The sequence below is a fragment of the Notolabrus celidotus genome, chromosome 4 (genome assembly GCF_009762535.1).
Source record: "Notolabrus celidotus isolate fNotCel1 chromosome 4, fNotCel1.pri, whole genome shotgun sequence".
Lineage (NCBI taxonomy): Eukaryota > Metazoa > Chordata > Actinopteri > Labriformes > Labridae > Notolabrus > Notolabrus celidotus.
In genome coordinates, this window is record NC_048275.1 from 31,253,349 (window position 1) to 31,272,909 (window position 19,561).

A 19,561-nucleotide genomic window follows, 5' to 3' on the forward strand; every position below is an offset into this window, starting at 1 on the left:
GGGATGACCTGGTCTCTGGTCACCTCAAAGAAAGGAGTTTTTTAATCCTTCATTTTGATGACAGTCTTTCCTGGTATTTTGAAAAACTCACATACGCTGTCCTCGCAACACAGTGGTTTCTAACCTTTGTATGTATTATTTTAATTTTTTAATATATATTATATATACATAAAGCATTTTGTTTTATATACCCTGTTTTAAAAGTGCTATATAAATAAAGTTTATAATGATAATAAGGATAATGTAAAAATAATTAATATAATCAATATAAATGAATAAATATAAATAATATAATTAATTTAGATTAAAATAATAATAATTATTAGGATAATATCAATTATTATTATTATTATTATTATTATTATTATTATTATTATTATTTAACTTTACATATTTTTTATTGATTTCTGTGACATGTCTGTGGTGATCACTTTTACTGATGTTATTCCTGACAGTTCACATTAGTCACGCTTTAAAAAAAATTTGTGACAGGTTCACAGAGGTTGCACCACAGCCCTAACAACATGAATTATATACAGGCCCACTGACAAGGCAAAAAAAGTCGATCATTTTGGGGGATTTTGGGGTGGCCACTTGGATAGCCAAGGTAATGGCCTCTCCTGGACACCCTTTTGATCTGCTCTTGCTACTCATCACTGTTAGGGTTGTTAAGTAACACTGTGTAGGATTTCAAAACCTAGCGAAAAAAATGCCCACAACCCATGGAAGAAAAATTTGAACATGTTTGAACACAAGAATATTTGTGTTTGAACTGTTTTAGCAAATTATTATTCTTATATGGTTACAAGTACACCAGAGCTTCACAGGTAGAAAAAAATGAAATATAACAACTCCAAAATAATGGACAAAAAAACAAGGCATCAGAAACATCTGTGAAACACACTCATTCCTCATCATCAGTGCCCACCTTCTTCCTCACCCTTTCCCCCACATTTGAAGTGCAGCCTTTACTTGACAGTCTGTCTTTTTTTACTTAACCTTTGTCACTGTCTATCTGACAGGACATAAAACAAACAATGAGAATACTGTACGGTGCTGTTTGTATGTTATAAGCATGCATTTTTATTTTACCTCATTCAAAAAGAACAGCAGCTAACATAATAGAAAGAGAGTAATCAAAGATAACGTGAAGATAACATAATGTAGATAACATTAAGTGTAAAGACAAAATGTAGGCAGTACCTGTAGTTTCTCCTGCACCCCTCTGTAACTTTCCACTCAGACAGCATATAGGGAGAGAGAGAGAGAGAGAGAGAGAGAGAGAGAGAGAGAGAGAGAGAGAGAGAGAGAAGGGAGATACATTAAAAAGCAGACTGCATTTCAAAACACTGTTTTACAATTCTGTTAGTTAATATTCAATTTTGTTCAAGTTCTGTGGCTTCATCTGTTGGTGTCAGTGCTTGTGGTGAGTGCTTAGTTTCCGCCTGGAATACATCCCACTTCTCAGCAAGCAGGCCCTTGTTGAAGAGCACAGAGGTGAGGTATAAGAAACTCAAGATGGCAGCAACAGCAGCTAATAGGAAAATGGACTTAACTGGAGCGTAATACTGAACATAAACACCTTCCTTAAACCCTCTGTAAGCCTTAGCCCATTTTTGGTCATTCGCAATATTCGCCTGTTGTGTTTTGGTGTTTTTTTCTAAGCTTGGGGCATGATATTAAAGACAGTGGAGTTGTTTGGGTCAATTTACAAAATTTTTACATATATGATTTGGTAAGTGTAATGTCCTCCAGTGTACTCATTTTACTAACGTTCGTGCTCTTAAGCCAAAAATGGCAGCCATTGAAACCCATTCAAACCACGTTTTTTGATCCTGGAATTACTACATCAGAAAAAAAGGTTCTGAGTTACTCATTGTTGTGAACCAAACCACAGGGACCTAAAATTTTGATTTTTACCATAGAACACCAGATGGCGCCATTTTCTTAGTTTTCATCCCTTTGCCAAATTCATGCTACTCTCCCTTTGTCCACTAGGGGCACAAATCCTGCTCTAGAGTACCAAAGGGCAAATGGGTTCAGATTTTTTTGAGTTCACTGCATACCTTGAGATGTCTGGAAGTGGTGTATGTGTGTGTTTAGTGAAATTATTTTGTGTATGTGGGAATATCTGTAGCCAAATTTGGAGTAATGAATTCCTTATGGGAAAAATGCCCTTATTAAATCCCCACCTAAAAGCATAAAACACTCAAAGTTTGAATGCCATTATTCTGCAGGAAAAAATCATATTTTTTTTCAAAACAGCTTTGACATTGTAGGTTTGCCTTCAAAATCTATGATGTTCAGGGTTTTCAGCTGAATGAACCACTTTTCATGTTTCCACTGTGGGCCAAACTTCATGTAGGTTTTGATTATCATTTTTTTGGCTCTTTTTGGGAATTATTGCTATAGTTTTACATTTTGGAGCCTTCCATGCAATTTTGAAATTAGATTCAACCAAGGAAGGTCTCTGTGTGTTGATATTGATCCTCAAGATTGATGTATGTATATGTGCATGGTGACAGTAATGTGTGTGTGTGTGTAGGGGGGGTCAAATTATAGCCAAAAACCTATAGAGAAAGCTCATTCGCTTTTCATGGGTTTTTTCATAACAAAGGATCAGTCACAGACTGGCATATGAAGGGTTAAACTTTTGAAAATAAAATTTGTTTCAATTGATAGTGATGAATGACTTCCATTGAAAGATTTTTTTTCAAAATTTGAAAAAATATATTATTGTATGGCATATTTATAACAGTTTAGACTGCCCACTTTTGGTCAATTTGAGGCCAAAATTGTGACTTTTTGATAAAAAACATGACTTTGCAAAAAAAATAATGCAGTCATTTAATTAGTGTTGTTGTGAGTCATCAACATATGTTAAAATGTGTTGACCCCAATTTTTTTTTTCCAGTTTTCATTGTATTATACAGGAGATAATAATTTAGTGTTTTTTCATCCCCTAAATTCCCCTCTCTGGCACTGTAACACGTGGTAACTAAAGGGTTAATTATAATATTAGTGAATGTTTAGTATGTATCATTAACACTGAAGTTAATTTAAAGATTTAAAAAAAAAATTGGAACGATCCATCAATATATGACATATTTATATCAGTTTAAAGCAATGCCCATTTTTGATCGCCTTAAGACCTTCAACGTAACTTTTTTAAACATAGGACATTACATGAAAAATAATGCAGTGATAAAAAAAGTGTTGTTGTAAGTCATCAACATATGTCAAAATGTGTTGACTCAAAAAAATAATTCCAGTTTTCATTATATTAAGCAGGAGCTGATCCATTTTTGGTGTTTTTTTCTTCCCCTAAATTCCTCTCTCTGGCTCTTAAACACGTCGTAACTAAAGGGTTAATTATAATATTAGTGAACATTCAGTATGTCACATTAATACTGAAGTTAATTAAAAGATTAAAAAAAAAATTGGACTGATCCATCAATATATGACATATTTATATCAGTTTAAAGCAATGCTCATTTTTGATCGCCTAAAGACCTTCAACGTTACTTTTTCCTAGGGCTTACAGAGGGAGTGCATCCTGGAAAGTGTGTGACTGGTGTTAATCCTAGAGATGGGTCCCCACTGAGCAATCGTAACACCAATCCTAACAGAAAACAGAGCATTTGAAGGCGAGTTGGGCAAATCCACATAGGACACTTCAGAACCGAGTAACCAGAACAGTAGAATGTTGTTTTTCAGGTTGGTTAGTGATGTATCAACCAGGGCCACTACTACCATAGCGATACTAATCACAAAAACAAACATCAAAGGAATGGTCCATGTACTGCTGTCAGATACGTATCTTATCATTTCATGTTGTGACTCATCTTTGTTCCTCCACATGTCATTTTTTCCAAATTAAAACTTTCAGTGTGTGTGATGCAGAATAATCAGGGTATTGTCCAACCTGAGGCCTCTTTTTCGAAGAAAAATGTTCACTATTATACGTTTTTTTAACTTCAGAGGCAACATATTACTTTTCCATGTCTTTTTGGTTCGTAAGCAGAATTTTCTCTTTGATGTTTTTTCGCTTCTGAGGCAAAATTTTAATTTTTCATGGTTTTTTTGCTTTGAAAAAAAAAAAAAATCACACATCATTTCTTTTCGCTTCAGATTTTTCTCTCACTTTTTCATGTTTTTCTACGGTGGCCTTGAAGGCCAATAGGAATAAATATTTCAAAAGCGCATACATTTCAGAATCGCAAAATAAATTTCAAGAAACCAGAAAGGGTAGGACCATGGTACTTGTTTGTGATTGGCTAAACCCAAGTCTGTCCGGCATCAGTCATTTATCATTTCCTGTTTACACTGGATACATAGCAGAGTCACCTTGAAATTTCAAGTGTTTACCAGGATGGAAGAGGAGCTTGAGTTGATAGGGCAATACTTAAGGGACATAGGCCTACATATCCTGTGATTCTTGAAAGGCTCTCTTCGTATCATGAAATACACATCAATTGGAACCCTTCAATCACGCTAAAAAGACCTCGGACTGCAGAGAATGGCGGATATTCTTCATTGAATGTTGTTAGGGAGGCAATATTGTAATATACGTCCGGACGCTGTAAGGATGACGAGCCGATTCGTAAACACAAGAGCTTTATTAGCCGGTGTTATCGCCCTACTGGTTTCTACGCTAACTGGTTACCGTGATCCAGCTGTGTTGTATTTACTTACAGGCAGGCACTGTGTTCTGCTTCAGACACGAGATTCGCCACACATTTACAAACACATTAACAGAAGTTCTCGGGTCTCATCTCACATCTACTGCAGCAACAATGGTTGGATCAGTGAGCAGTGCATCACAGCTACCGACAAAAGTCATTAGATATGTAAAAATAAAGTATTTTCAAACTTAAACGGAGTTGGATTTGTTCCCACGAGAGCAAAATATAATTAAGTCGGCAGTCCGGTACCTAGGCTCATGAGCCACGAAGCTCACTCTGATTCATTGATTCTGACAGGTATCAATCATCTTCGTCATCATTCAGGTCACAGCCAGGGAACATGTTAGTCTGTGTTCACCTGAAAAAACTGGTTTCCTTGAGTTCATATCAGGACATACTGGACCATGTTTAGCAAAAGTTTTCTCCAAACTACGGCCTTATTAACCTCTTCACTGCAGCCCACTACTACACCTTACTCCGTGACAGCTAAATACTTTATAACGGTGACAATCTAACCCACAGAACTCGGTTAAAATACGCTTTTAGACTGTTTACGCGGAGCCGTGGGAACCATAGGTAGGAACACAGTGCAAGTGGTGTTTTCAAGTCGTGTCTCATATAGAGTCTGCTGCAGGAAAAATAACTCAGGTGAAGGAATCACAGGATCTAGTTGTAGGCTGTCTTAATAAACACAAAGGTCGGTTTTACTCCCCACGTCTGCAGATTTGACGATCTAGTGGATGATTTTTATTTTTCATGGAAAAGTGCTAGCGCTAGTTAGCATAGCCACATAGCTACATGTTCGTCGCGGTGCACCAAGACACACGTCAACATACTGACAAATAAAACAACAAGAAACACTAAATCTGTGACCAATCGTTCAGAAAGGTCCTGCTGCCTTTCTGGCAGAGGTCGGTTTTACTCCCCACGTCTGCAGATTTGAAGATCTAGTGGATGATTTTTATTTATTATGGATAAGTGCTAGCGCTAGTTAGCATAGCCACATAGCTACATGTTCGTCGCTGTGTACCAAGACACACGTCTACATACTGATAATGACCAATCGTTCAGAAAGGTCTCGGTGAGGATCAGATTCTGGATCAGATTCAGAGGGTTGAAGTAACGTGATCTGTGAGCAGCCGTGTATATTCAGCCAACATGTAAACATTAGATCAACGTGCTGGAGAGCCGAGGCCACGTCCACTTCCTGAGGGGGCGTGGTCAGAGGGAAAACAGACTGTTCTGAGGAGGGCTGAAGAAGAGGGCTTTTCAGGCATGCCAAAATCTGATTTCAAAGTGGGTTTTTTTAGCATAAACTTTAAAGACATGTTTTGGGGACCTCTTAGACTAATATATATTGATGAAAAAAGCGTGATATGTCACCTTTAAGGTAGTGATCAGAGGGCATATCATTTCATTTGAAACTGCAACAAGAAGGGAAAAGAGAAAGCGACTATTAGAGATAGAACGTCAACTATCGCAGTTGGAAACAACTTATAGGTCCTCCTCGAACCCTTCTACAGAATATCCTAAAGTTGAAATACAAATATAACACCATTTTATCTGACCAGGTGCAGAACCATCTGTTTAAATTAAGCCAAAAACATTTTGAACTAGGGGATAAACCACAAAAAATATTGTCCCGGCAGCTGAGAGGTTTGCAGGCCAGTAGAGCCATTCATAAAATTAGATCAAAATCTGGGGAAATGGTTGTTGACCCAAAGGGCATTACTGGTCGATTTAAGGAATATTACCAGCAGTTATATATGTCACAAGCAAATGGAGACACCTCGAGTTGGTTGGATGGTCTAGATCTCCCTAAGCTGAGCGAGGCTGCACAAGATGCTATTAACTCAGACATCACCATTCAATAAGTTTTAGATGCTATAAGATCATTTCCTAATGGTAAGACTGCAGGCCCAGACTGTTTCAACATTGAACTATATAAAAAATACTCTGAGAAGATAGCTCCCCTCCTGCTGCGGATGTTTAACCATTCATTTGAAGCACACACATTTCCAAACACTCTGAATGAGGCCAATATCTCATTAATACAAAAAGAGGGCAGGAATTAAACAGAACCTTCATCTTCTCAACCTATTTCCTTGTTAAACTCTGACATGAAGATTTTTACAAAATGATTAGCAAATAGGTTAAACAATCATATAACTTCCATTGTCCATGCGATCGGGCTTTGTCCCTAACAGGTTTTCTTTCTTCAATGTTAGGAGGCTAATGAACATAATGTATCATACATTTGAGAAATGTCATAAGCTTGCCGCCCTTAGCTTAGATGCAGAGAAGGCTTTCGACCAGTTGGAGTGGGGGTATATGTTGAAAACACTTTAGGTGTTTGGATTGTGGTACTACTGTAGATTTGTTTCGTGGATTCAATTATTATATGCTCAACCATCTTCCTCTGTTCTTACTAACAGAGAAAAATCAAACTCGTTTCCAATACACCGTGGGACAAGACAGGGGTGTCCCCTAAGCCCCTTGTTATTCGTAATTGCTATAGAGCCTCTCGCCATCAGTATTAGACAGCACTCTCTCATTAAGCCTATACAGCTGGGACATGTGGACCATCACCTTTCCTTATATGCGGGTTAATGTCATAATTTTCCTTTCGCAGCCTGAGCAGTCAATTCCGGCTATACTTGATCTCATAAAGTCATTTGGTGAGGTATCAGGATACACAATTAAATGGCCTTTAATGCCGAACTTGACCCAGAATTCGTACGTAATCTCACCTTCAAAATTACAGATACACTGAGGTATCTTGGAGTAGTCTTACCAAGAGAGGCAAAATTAACATTTTAACATAATTTCTTGGAAAGTGTTAAGAAATTTAAAAGGGACATTGACAAGTGGCACACTCTCCCTCTTTCTATGATGGGCTGCATAAATGCTATTAAAATGGTTTCCCTTCCAAGATTTCTGTACCTTTTTCAATAATAATGCCTTTCATTTGGGGTTTTAAAGCTCATAGAATATCAAAGATACATGTACACAAGTCAAGAGAGAGAGGTGGGTTAGGATTGCCATGCTTTTTGCATTATTACTGGGCGGCAAATCTGAGAGCCCTTGTTTACTGGCAGGAAGGTTATGGGAGAGAAATTTCAATAAACACCCTCACTTGGGTTGCCATTGAAAAGAACAATGCTGAAAATAGTTCGCTTCCAGCTCTTCTTTTCTACTTCTTCTTCAACAACAAAAGTGAATAACCGAATAACCCTGAACCGTCGGAAAATATGGCAGCAAATTAGGAGGAGCTACAAACTGCCGGACACCTGTATTCATACGGCAGTTTATCGTAACCATGCATTCCTTCCATCCATTTCAGATTCTACTTTTAACACTTGGAGAATAAAAGGTATGGTCACTTTAAAAGATCTGTATATTGATAAACAATTTCCCTCATTTACTAAGCTTAAAAACAAGTTATCTCTTCCCTCCACATATTTTCCCGTTGTTTACAAATAAGGAACTATGTACCTCAGTGTGTGCCTAACTTTGAGTCTCTCCCGGAAGAAAAAAGGATTCACAAGCTATTGCTGGTCCCACTCAATTCAAGAAATTTAGTTTCAGACTTTGTGAAGGTATTTTCTGAACAAGTAAATTCTGCCACATTCCACCTGAAAAGTGCAAGGGAGGAGGATCTGGGGATACAGAATGATGACGTGTGCGGAGAGCCTCAGCAGAATCCGATCATGTTCCATTAATACTCTACACCAGTTAATTCAATTTAAAGTAATACACAGGCTCCATTATTTTAAATCTAAATTGCATAGGATTTTTCCCACAATCTCTTCTCCGCTGTAAGTCTGCTGAGGGCTCCCTGGCCCACCTTTTTTGGACATGTCAATGGCTATATACCTTTTGGTGTGAGATATTCAACTTGTTTTCTGGAATGTATGGCTGTGTGTTCAAATCGGACACCAAGATAGCATTATTTGGGTATTCTCCATCTTTAAATAATCAAAGTCTCTCTGTGTAGAGCACTATCATGTATGGTATGGTAATTGTTAAGAAAGTGATATTAAATCTCTGGAAGTCTGACACTGGGCCCCAGTTCAAGACCTGGCTATCTGACCTCACCTGTGTACTGCACATGGAAAGAATCCGGTATGGCCCGATGGGCAATCCTACCAAATTTTTCAACATCTGGCAGCCTTTTTCTGATTATCTTGCCCAATTGGACAGAGTTCCCAGACTGTGACTGATTTTACTGCTCACCGCTTACCTCTCTGTAAATATTTGTCTTAAGAAATATTTTGCTAGTGATGCCATGTAGCATAATGTCCTGCAATGTAAGACCTGTTTTTTATTTGTTTTTTGTTTATTTTTCTGTCTGACTTAATTCTTTATACTGAAAATCTTAATAAAAACATGGTAAAAAAAAAAAAAAAAAAAAAGGAGCTAAGCAAGGAGGTGGAGAAGGCCAGCTTCTGGCTCTGGATAAGCAGGAACCAAAGAGGCCAAGTAACACCAAAGGGCATCAGCAGGATTGCTCCCTGCCACCCCTGTATTAAGTTCTGCAATGAGATTGTCCCCTCTGTCAACAGTTGAATAGACACCCCATTAAGAAAGTTTGCCAGTGACTAGTTAAACACAGTTAAATAGTTAGACAGCATGTCACTTGCATACTTAAAGTTAATAACCAGTAAGGTTGCATTGCAGACATTCCTTTTTTTTAATCCCTTTGCTTTTTACTGTTATATTCCAGATTTGTCTCAACTATGCAACAAGTTATCTTGTGTTATTATATTGTGTTCCTCATATATGTGACAGTTTAAAAAGCACAGCTCCTTAATTATGCTTTGGCAAACATATTGAGTGCATCACCTTCAACATCCAGATATATGAATCACGTCAGTTTGAAGTCTCCTCTTTGACAGGTTTACACATTTGAGCATAACAGAACAGGTACAGTGGCATTTCCCTTTCTCCACCAAGTGAAGATAAAGATGTTTTTCACTGTCTGTTGCTTAAGTCTTCAATCTTTAAAGGGCCTGATTTTTTCTTGAACTCTAATACATGAAATAAAAGAAACATCTGAATTTGAAATGGCTGAATAATTTCATCATTGGTGTACAGAGAGAAGAGCAGTGGGGAGAGGGGGCGCTGGTGCTGATGATGCAGGTGCTGGATGTGAAGTTGCCCAGCCTCACCAGCTGCTGTCTGTCTGTCTGTCTGTCTGTCTGTCTGTCTGTTTTCAGAAAGTGGGATGATAGTGTTGAAGGCCAAACTGAAGTCCACAAATAGAATCCTGGTGCAGGACCCTGTTCTGTCCAGGTGTGATGCAGCCCCATGTTGAGTGCATCATCCACCGACCTGTTTGCTTGGTAGGCAAACTGCAGGGCGACAGATCTTTAGTCATTCAGCCATGCCCCTAGTTATGCAACACTAATAAGTTGAATATCTTCAAAACTAATTAGTAACATAAAAAAATCATAATACGCTTTGTGTACAGATAGGGAAAGGAGCTATTTGCACCAAATTATTTTTGTTGTATCAAACTGTAAACATGTTCATTTTTGCAATAAACATGTTCTTCTTTGAATGGTGTGTGGCATCCAGGGCTTCAGGAGGCAAGTGTCACTTGAGGAGCTGCAGTTTTAACGCTTCTGCTCAGGCTTCATGTCAAGACTGGAGGTTGTTGCTTAGGCAATCCTGAGGTAAGCAGAAGGACTCCCATGTTTACTCCTTTACAGCCAAATGCCTTCAGCTAACACTTCAAAAATGAGAAACAACTCGTAAATGATGCCATGACCCTTAGAGACCCTCAGGTGATGTATGTGGAAAAAACCTAAAAGAGTTTGAAAGATCTAAAGCCCCTCACCTGTCTGAAAGATTGAAGGAGACTTCCCAGCCATAGTTAATATTGGCTCTCAGTAATCTGACAGCTATGTTTATTATGTATTATGTTATTATATGTAGGGAAATAATAATAAAAATAATCACATTATTTATCCCAAAAGGACAACTAAACTTTCCTGTCTTATTATGTCAAACGCACTAAGTAAGGGGTATCAGACAGTCAAACTCTATTGAACTTGTATATATCAAAAGAATCTGGCGTAAATTGCAGTATACAGCAATTACTCACTAAATAACACTCTGTCTCTCTATTTCTCTCTTTCAAAGTTGCATTAAGTTAGCATGTGACAATGATGTACGAGGCATTTGCATTTTTTCCCCAAGGACATGAATGATAACGTGCCGACAGCTCTATTGTTTGTGTATTGCAGCTGCCTTCAGAGGGTTTTTTCCATTTGTTTTAAGAAATGTAACAGGCTCAAGGGCGCTTTTGTTTTCACATTACTCTTTCCATCTCATAAATCGTTAGTCGTTTATTAAAGCCTTAAATACTGTAGCATGGACTTCATCAGGACTGCATTGCTTTATTACTAAGAACATCCCAAAAGTACAGTATAGCATGTCAGTTGTTGACACATTTTGAGCTATATCCACCGATGTGTCAACTTCTTCAAAATATCTTGTTGCCTAATGGAGTTTATATATCATTTTGCAGCAAGGGTGTACATCATCTACTCCACAAAATAATATATACATACAAAAACCACACATTTCCCTTCATTGATATGACTATTTCAATCAAATTCAGTTCTCATTTTGAACTCATTTCATCATTGAATATAAGTTCATATACAGTATATAACCTGCTAAAACATTTTTTTCATCCTGTGTGCCCCCTCCATTTTCTCTGTAACAAGACTGTATGTCCAAACTACAGTTAGATCATAAACAACAGAGTTTGAGACGCCTAAGAATACATTCCACTGAGTAATCAAATGCAGGCGGAGAGACTTTGGTGGAGCTGTTTGCACTATATTAACATAATAAAGGAGCTGAAACTGAAACCAGAGTTTACTTCTACTCATACCTGCTTGCCATCATCAGGCCATCCTAAAACCATAGATACTGACAAAAAAAAGGCTGACAGTGTGCTTATTTCTCACTTTCTTTTCCCAACATCAGATATGCATCATCAATCTGTTTTACAGTCATATCAAACAAGTTAAAATTATTATTGAATCCTGATAAACAAAACTCATGATGTTTACAAATTCAAAGTTAAAGCCAGTAAACCTGCTTTCAAGGGTGATGTGATTGAGCCTGTATCATCATAAAAATACCTAGGATTCATAATTAATAGTTGAAGGTGAGGTTGGGTTTCTATCAGAAATGAGTCATGTTTTTCTTTTGCCGCAAAGGAAAAACTTTTTGCTGCTACTTTCATGCCTCTGATTGATATAGGTGATGTTTTATATACAGTATGTATGAATTAGCTCAATGCCTTCACTCTCTGGACACTGTTTTTCATGGAGCTCTGAGGTAAGCCTCTAACCCATCACTGCTCCCTATATACTCGAGTTGGCTAGTCTGCATTGTCTACCCGTAGGCTACATCACTGGCATGTCCTAGTTTGTAAGGCAATTCTTAACTTGCTTCCCTCGTATTTATGCGATTTTATTCATTTAAAAAATACCGGAAGCACAGAGTGCATGTTGAACTGGGTAAAATAGTTTTAGATGCGTTCTTTTAGATAAGCAGACTGAAGGCATTTGAGGGAGATGCATCAGCTTGTAGATGCTTTGACTGATGATTTTTGTTCTGAAATTCATGGTATGTTGTCATCTTTTGGAATTCTGTGTTGTTTGTCTGTAACTTTGTTGGAATGTGCTGCTGCTGATCTTGACCAGGACACTCTCAATTTGGTTTTCCTGGTTGAATAAAATAATTAAATAAAAATAAAATCAAATAAAGCAGATGCGATTTAGAGAAACTTGACACTGAAATCATGCACAAGATTTTCTGATTTCCAACTAAGAAAGAAAACACTGAATGCACCACAAAACACTGAAAGCAAAGGTTGTAGCAGAAAAAAATGTTTGACATAATGTTCATTTTAATAATCTGTCTCTGCAAGTCGTATCCCTTTCAAAGCACTGATGTAAATCTCAATATAGCAGAACTAAGGCAGGAAAACAAGAGGATTTTGAGAAGAACATTACATAAGACACATATTTATTTTGAAAAATAATAACCAGATAGGCAACTTTTGGTATCTAGACTATTAATGGCAAGGGTAGGTGATAAAAGGCTCTCTGTGGGAGGAAAATGGCAGGACAGATATGCCACAAGAGGGAAATCTTCTGCTAAATTGAAAAGGGGCATGTCTGTTAGTTATCTGCAAATTAGGGGCTTATCTGAAGAATGTCCTTCCAGTGTTGAAATCAGGGGTTCCCAAACTCTGCAGCCTGCAACCCCCAAAATATTGGTTCCAAAGTCTTGTGACCCCCCTGTCCCTCAAAGTGCTTTAATGTGGCTTCATTTAGCTGGTCTGCAGAAAATAAGCCTACCTATATGAGCATGTGGCTGTGTTTCCTGTTCCTTTATGAATTAACCTGCTGCCACTGATGCAGAAAACTCATTACATTTTCTACTTTCGAGGTTTTATTTCAAGGTTAGCTATGGGTAAAATTGACTATTTTTAGATAACTTTAAAAAAAAAAATTCTGGAAGACATCTCACGACCCCCCATTTGTGTTTAGTGACTTAGTGTACTTTTTTTTTTATTTTACAGTTATTTGAAAACAAGACACAGACAAACAAAATTACAGTTCTGTACAACAACAGGGTCAATAGATGGTATTATTTACATAACTCGAGGAGAGGAGCCTAGCACAGGATTAATTTCCTTCCTTTTGTAAATATTTCTTCTTTATGAGTATACAGTGAACATCAACAGAGTATATTTTACAACAAACTGTACTTCTTAAGTACAAGATATTGTTCCAGATGGGTTTTTTGCTTATGTATCATGTAACTACTTCAATCTTGGTTGCTTACTCGATTATTTATAAATCCGGATTTCTTTTTAAAGGCCTATTTAGTTCCATTTCTCAAATCCGGTGCACAACATAAATATATGCACACTACTACGGCACAGTAGGTGGCGGTACGCATCCCTGAGCCCATGGTTCTCAATCCGTCCTCGCAGGAAGAAAAAGAAGATAAAAGCTGAACTGCGCATGTGCATTATAAGCTTGAATCTAATTGGTCTGTTTCAAACTCAGACGGCGGCTAGGTTGTTTTGTTTAGTAGCTCAACTTTTGTTAGCGTGAACGCTAGCTCAGACAGAGAAGACTTGTTTTATTTCATTTTCTTAATGTCTCGAAAATAGCTGCTACAAGGTACGTATATCTGTTTAGAAAAGTCCCCTTCGAAGTGTCGCTTATTTTCAGTGCGCTAAACCGACACTTGTTAAACTAACTGATGTTTCAAATACCAACTGACAGGTGGGATGGCTGCCACAAACAAATGTTTCGGTTTAACTTGTGACCCTGCTAACTAGCGACTTTCGGCGTCTGTGGTTGACGTACTTGATGAAAGTGGACACGTAGCTGTCCTCGTAAATGTCTTCTTGTCCATTTTGATATGACTATATGCGTGTAAGATACGACTTCAAGGTATTGTTTGTGTAGACATATCTCGAAAATTACTCCTTATTCAACATCTGCTGTAACTGCGACATCTAGATGTCTTTGGCTGGAAGTCACCAGTTAACATGGTCTCGAGTTAAACCGAAACACCGGCTAATGGTTCGCCAGGCACCAGTCGTAGTGAGTAGTAATGTAGTAACTGGGCCGCTGATAGAACCGAAACACTGGTCAGCTGAAAGTGTCCATCCTAGCAGTTTTTAACAATTTAACAACATTTGAATTCTGCAACATTTAGATAAAGGTACAACAAACAACATGCTTACAAAAAGTATACAAGCCTATCATTAGACCCCCATCAGATTGAGCTGTAAAGGGCTTGTTAACACGGTGTAAGACATCTTTGTAGTGTGTGTTATGTACAACAAAAACACATCATTCTCCTGAAGATCTTTAGGTGTTATTGAAACGTCCCCCTCCCTATTTAATGCACTGTCATATCTCACCATCCATTAAAACTCTGCTTTTACTAACCCTCTTTTCCTTGTCTGTTGTAGAAAGATGGAACCCTGTCTTAGTAGTAACAAAGCTGACCGAGGGGAACACATACAGGGTGACGATATGAAGAGAGATCTGTCATCAGAGTTCAACACCTCACCAGACTTACAGGTAAATGTAGAAATATCAAGACAATTCACAACGATACTAATGAAATATTGTAATCCACAATGAAGTCATTGATATCACCATGAAGTCAGCTTTAGGCAGAACATGTAAAGATGAAGGCTATACGGGCACCATCATTTGAAGAGAGTACTACGGCACTGATGCATATGTCTGAGTAACATTTTAAGTGACTGTTAGATTATTCCATTTATTCTCTCACATACCGTTTAAAGCATTTTGCCTGACTCACAGCAAAGAGCACTAAACTAAATGCTGTCGTTTTTAATTGTTTTATCTGATGTTTGAATGTATCTACAAATTAATGTAGTTTCTTATCTAGATCAGGGGTTCCCAAACTGTGGGTCTGGACTCCCTGGGGGGTCATGGGACACAAATGGGGGTCAGATGTCTTACAGAATGTTTTTTTTTTGTTAAAGTTATCTAAAAATAGTACATTTTACCAATTATTATAGTAAAAAAAATGGACAAAAAAAGTAGCTAAACTTGAAATAAAACCTTGAAAGTAGAAAATGTAATGAGTTTTCTGCCTTTCTTTGTTGCCAGATGACTCCTAAGTTTAGGGTTAGTGTACAGTTAATTATCAAAAGCATCAGTAGCAGTGGGTTAATTCATAAGGACACAGGAAACACAGCCACATGCTCATATAGGTAGGCTAATTTTCGACAGACCTGCTAAATTAAGCCAAATTAAATCACTTTGAGGGACAGTGGGGGTCGCAAGTCTTTGGCACCTATATTGTGGGGGTCGCGGGCTGAAAAGTTTGGGAACCCCTGATCTAGATGACTATAAATAGTGACTTAAATGTTGTGTTTTGCTTTTTGCTTTTTGCAGCAATCCGGGACAGAGGAGAGGGAACACCTTCAAGTTTACCTCCGCATCCGCCCTTTCACCTCTGCAGAGAGCCATAACGGAGAGTCACAGGTTAAAAAAATACATAGTGCTTGTACAGACATGCTATAATCACAATTTGCACACAGGTACATTTGCCTGACATTTTATTTATGATATCTGTGTCGCTGTGTTTTATTTGTAACAGGACTGCGTTGTCATTGAACCTTCTGACTCAGTTCTCCTGAAGCCTCCTAGTTTGTCCCTCTCAGCAAGGCTCAGCACTGACAGACCCTTCCCACACACTGGACAGCGCTTTCAGTTCTCTCAGGTTGGTGTGTTGAAACTAAAAACAGGATCACAGGTAGAGGCTGTACAACAGAAGTGGACTTAGCTACTGTGATTTCACCTCATCATCTTTGAACCCAGGAGTTTATGACCATATTTTGACAACTGAGTGGATATGCTTGTCAATTATAGGTAGCCAGGTAGCACATACCCTGTTATATTTTATCACGTTTTACTCTGAGTGGGCCCATGATATGCTAAATGAAGGTGATGCTGTATGTAAGAGGAAAAAGGTTGAATATTTCAATTGATTCAGTTTCAAATCATCGCTGAAAATCTTCTTCACTTACCTCAAACAGGTTTACGGTCCTGAGACAACACAGCAAGAGCTGTTTCAAGGCACAGTGAAGGACTTGGTGAAAGATGTTCTTGAAGGAGGAAACTCTCTGGTGTTCACGTATGGAGTCACCAACGCTGGAAAGACCTTCACATTTTTAGGTTTGCTTCATTTTCATTTCATTTAAAAAAAAGGCTTCTCTGACATCGTATATGAATCCAATCAGCTTTTTAAAGACTTCTTCTCAGGAGGAAGTGCTTTACAGACCATGTGCAGAAAACTTTTCTTAAGCTATTATATGCTAAATGAGATCTCAGTTAATGTCATAGTTACATGATTTGAGATCCAACAGCTTACTTATCTCTCTCCAGGTCCAGATGCTGATGCTGGCATCCTGCCAAGATCACTTGATGTCATTTTCAGCAGTATTGATGAGCAGGTTTTTCCTGGGATGAACATCAAACCTCACCGGTGCAGCGAGTTCACAAGGCTCACCAGGGAGCAGGAGGCTGAGGAGGCACTGTTCAAGAGAAACCTCTTCAGACAACTCAAAGAGGTAACGTGTGTGTCAGAGGCTGCAACAGAGCTTCACACGAGCCGGACGGCAACATAACTGAAGCAGGAGAAGGTGTCCTTTATTGTTTTAGCACTCGGAAGTGTATCTATTTAATCTGATGTGTGAAAGGAAAGAAAATGTAGCTTCAAGTCCCTTTGTGTTGTCTTACACTGCATTAATGCCATAGAGTTGGATGGCAACATTTTTTACAGCTTAATTCCAACAAAACAAAGGTGTTAGTCATTTCACAAGATAAGATCAGATCCACCATCTTACAGAACATTGGTTCCCTCTCTCAATCTGTCCACCCCAGCCTGCGTAATCTATGAGTCACATTTCACCAAACTTCATCTTTTGACAACTACATTTAACAGCTCACCCGGTCATGTTGTTTTCATTCAAGGAATATTAGTAAAATTAGACACTTTGTTTCAACCCCGGACCTCAAGATGTTAATATACGCTTTCATTTCATCATGGATTGACGACTGTAATTCTCTTTTACACAGCTGCCCGAGTACTAACAAGTTCAAACAAATGGTCTCACATCACCCCTGTACTTGAATCTCTTCACTGGCTCCCCATCACCAAGCAGCAACCTCAAGTCTCATAATATGAAGCCAATGTGGAACAGTTATAAACTGCAGTTCATCGAGCATCTGCTTGAGGCTAGCTGCAACGGTTCAGAAGATATTAAGATTACGAGTTTTTCCCATTTAAGGACATGACTGACTTGACTGACAGGTGGGAACACTGTAGCTGTTGGCAAGGAGGCTCAAACCCTGCCTCTTTACCTCACACTAGCTCAACAGCAGTTATGTTGAGTTCAGCATTTCCAATATGGCTCCCACCGATGAATGGCTTCAAAACAGCGCTTCAGAAACAGATGGATGAAGTCACGGATACTATGTCCATTAACTATACAGTCAGTCACCTATAGAATCCAGTTCAAAATTCTCACACTTACTTACAGATCCCTAAACGGCCAGACTCCAGAATATTTGTCAGAACTCATTTACCCCTACCAGCCGCCTAGCCCAATCAGGTCAAACATGTTACACTTTTTTAACTGTTCCACGTACACACCTCAGCACTCGTGGTGACAGAGCTTTCCAAGCCATTGCCCCTAGACTCTGTAATGCTCTACCAATATCCCTGTGCTCTGCAGAATGTGCAGATGCTTTCAATTCTTTATTTAAAACACACTTGTTAAAGCAGGTGTATTAGTTGATTTCCCCAACTTTTGATGCTTTTAATGAATCATGTAACCACTGCACTTTTTAAAGTTATATTTTTTGGGCCTTTTTGCCTTTATTTGATAGGATAGTGAAGAGAGGCAGGAAATGTGGGGAGCAGAGAGCGGGGGAAGACATGCAGGAAATGGTCGACCAGCCGGGAATCGAACCGGCAACCCCTGCGACGAGGACTATAGCCTCTATATGTGGGGCGCTTAGACCGCTAGGCCACCAGCACCCCTCCACTGCACTTTTTATGCTGCCTATCGGTTTTGTTTCATTCTTTTTCTGTGTGTCTTGTCTTTGTAAAGCACTTTGTGACTTTTTTCTGCGAAAAGCGCTATATAAATAAATGTACTTACTTATTTGATTAGACGTTGAAACACAAACAGAGAAGGGTAACCATTGAAGTTTATTAAAAGGTTGGAGAGAAATATTCTAAAGGGTAACATTCCCCTACACTAGATTTGACTTTATTGTAATCACTATCACCTTTTAAAGGCTCAGTACGCTTAAAAAATCAACTACAGAAACACATTGTTTTATCACTTATGAAGACTTGAGATAAAAGGTGCCAATGCTGCCCTTCTTTTATGCTCATCAAGACCTGACTCAGCTGGCTATACAGTCATTGTGATTGTTTGTTAGATTGTTTGAGTTGTGAAGGCAGCTCTCGATTTCAAGCTCTGAATGTGTTAAAATAAGGGGAGTCTGACTTTAGACCTCTAAATGTCAATTAGCCATCTATGTGATTGATTTGTCTTCTCTAACAAATAGGGCCTTGAAGCCCTGAGCTTAGAGCTGCTAAGCTAACTAACATGCTGTAGTGTTTTTAGTCACTTCTTTTGAGAACCAAGTCGTGAATTGCGCCTTAAAGTACTCAATGTAACTCATTTTGAAAATAATATGTATGTATGAAACATTCATGACATGTTCATCTTTTGTCCTTGACTTTCAGAGTGAGAGGAGCAACATGAGCCTCCTGAACCTGACAAATAGGACTCTCCTTGAAGGCAAGATTAACATTCTACATCAGTTTACTCGCTGTTTGCTTTCTTGCGCCACATGCATCTGACACTGACATCATCTGTTCGCTGTGCACTAACTAGATTTGACAAAACTGTCAGCTCTTTCACCCATGGGCAGGGATATTTCAAATTCTTCTACCACGTTTGAAACTTCGGAAGTAGAATACAAAATGTTATACTAATCTACAGCTTTTACTGCACGTGATACAGTGTATGCAACTACCCCCAAATATTTCCAATGTGCTCCTCATGCAGGCTCTTCCATGCTTGGTTCAGCGGTTGCAGCAGAGGACAAGATCAGCCTGGAGGTGGAAGCACACACCAAGTTCTCTGTTTGGGTGTCTTTCTGTGAGATCTACAATGAAAACATTCATGACCTCCTCGAGGTTATTCCCAGTGGGGCCCTGAGGAGGACTGCGTTACGTCTGTCACAGGACATCAAGGGCAACAC

At 38.6% G+C, this 19,561-nt stretch overlaps 1 protein-coding gene across 1 annotated transcript in view; it reads left to right on the forward strand.

Annotated features, from left to right (window-relative positions):
* The first annotated feature begins 13,758 nt into the window (after positions 1 to 13,758).
* Positions 13,759 to 19,561, forward strand: part of LOC117811423 (kinesin-like protein KIF20B) — a 66,570-nt gene continuing 60,767 nt past the window's right edge. The window contains 8 exon segments of the mRNA XM_034681681.1: positions 13,759 to 13,906; positions 14,710 to 14,821; positions 15,671 to 15,760; positions 15,876 to 15,998; positions 16,315 to 16,453; positions 16,664 to 16,848; positions 19,041 to 19,095; positions 19,366 to 19,561. The exon segment at positions 19,366 to 19,561 is cut by the window's right edge and continues 11 nt beyond it. Coding sequence (XP_034537572.1) covers positions 14,714 to 14,821; positions 15,671 to 15,760; positions 15,876 to 15,998; positions 16,315 to 16,453; positions 16,664 to 16,848; positions 19,041 to 19,095; positions 19,366 to 19,561 — 896 coding nt within the window. The 5' untranslated portion in view covers positions 13,759 to 13,906; positions 14,710 to 14,713.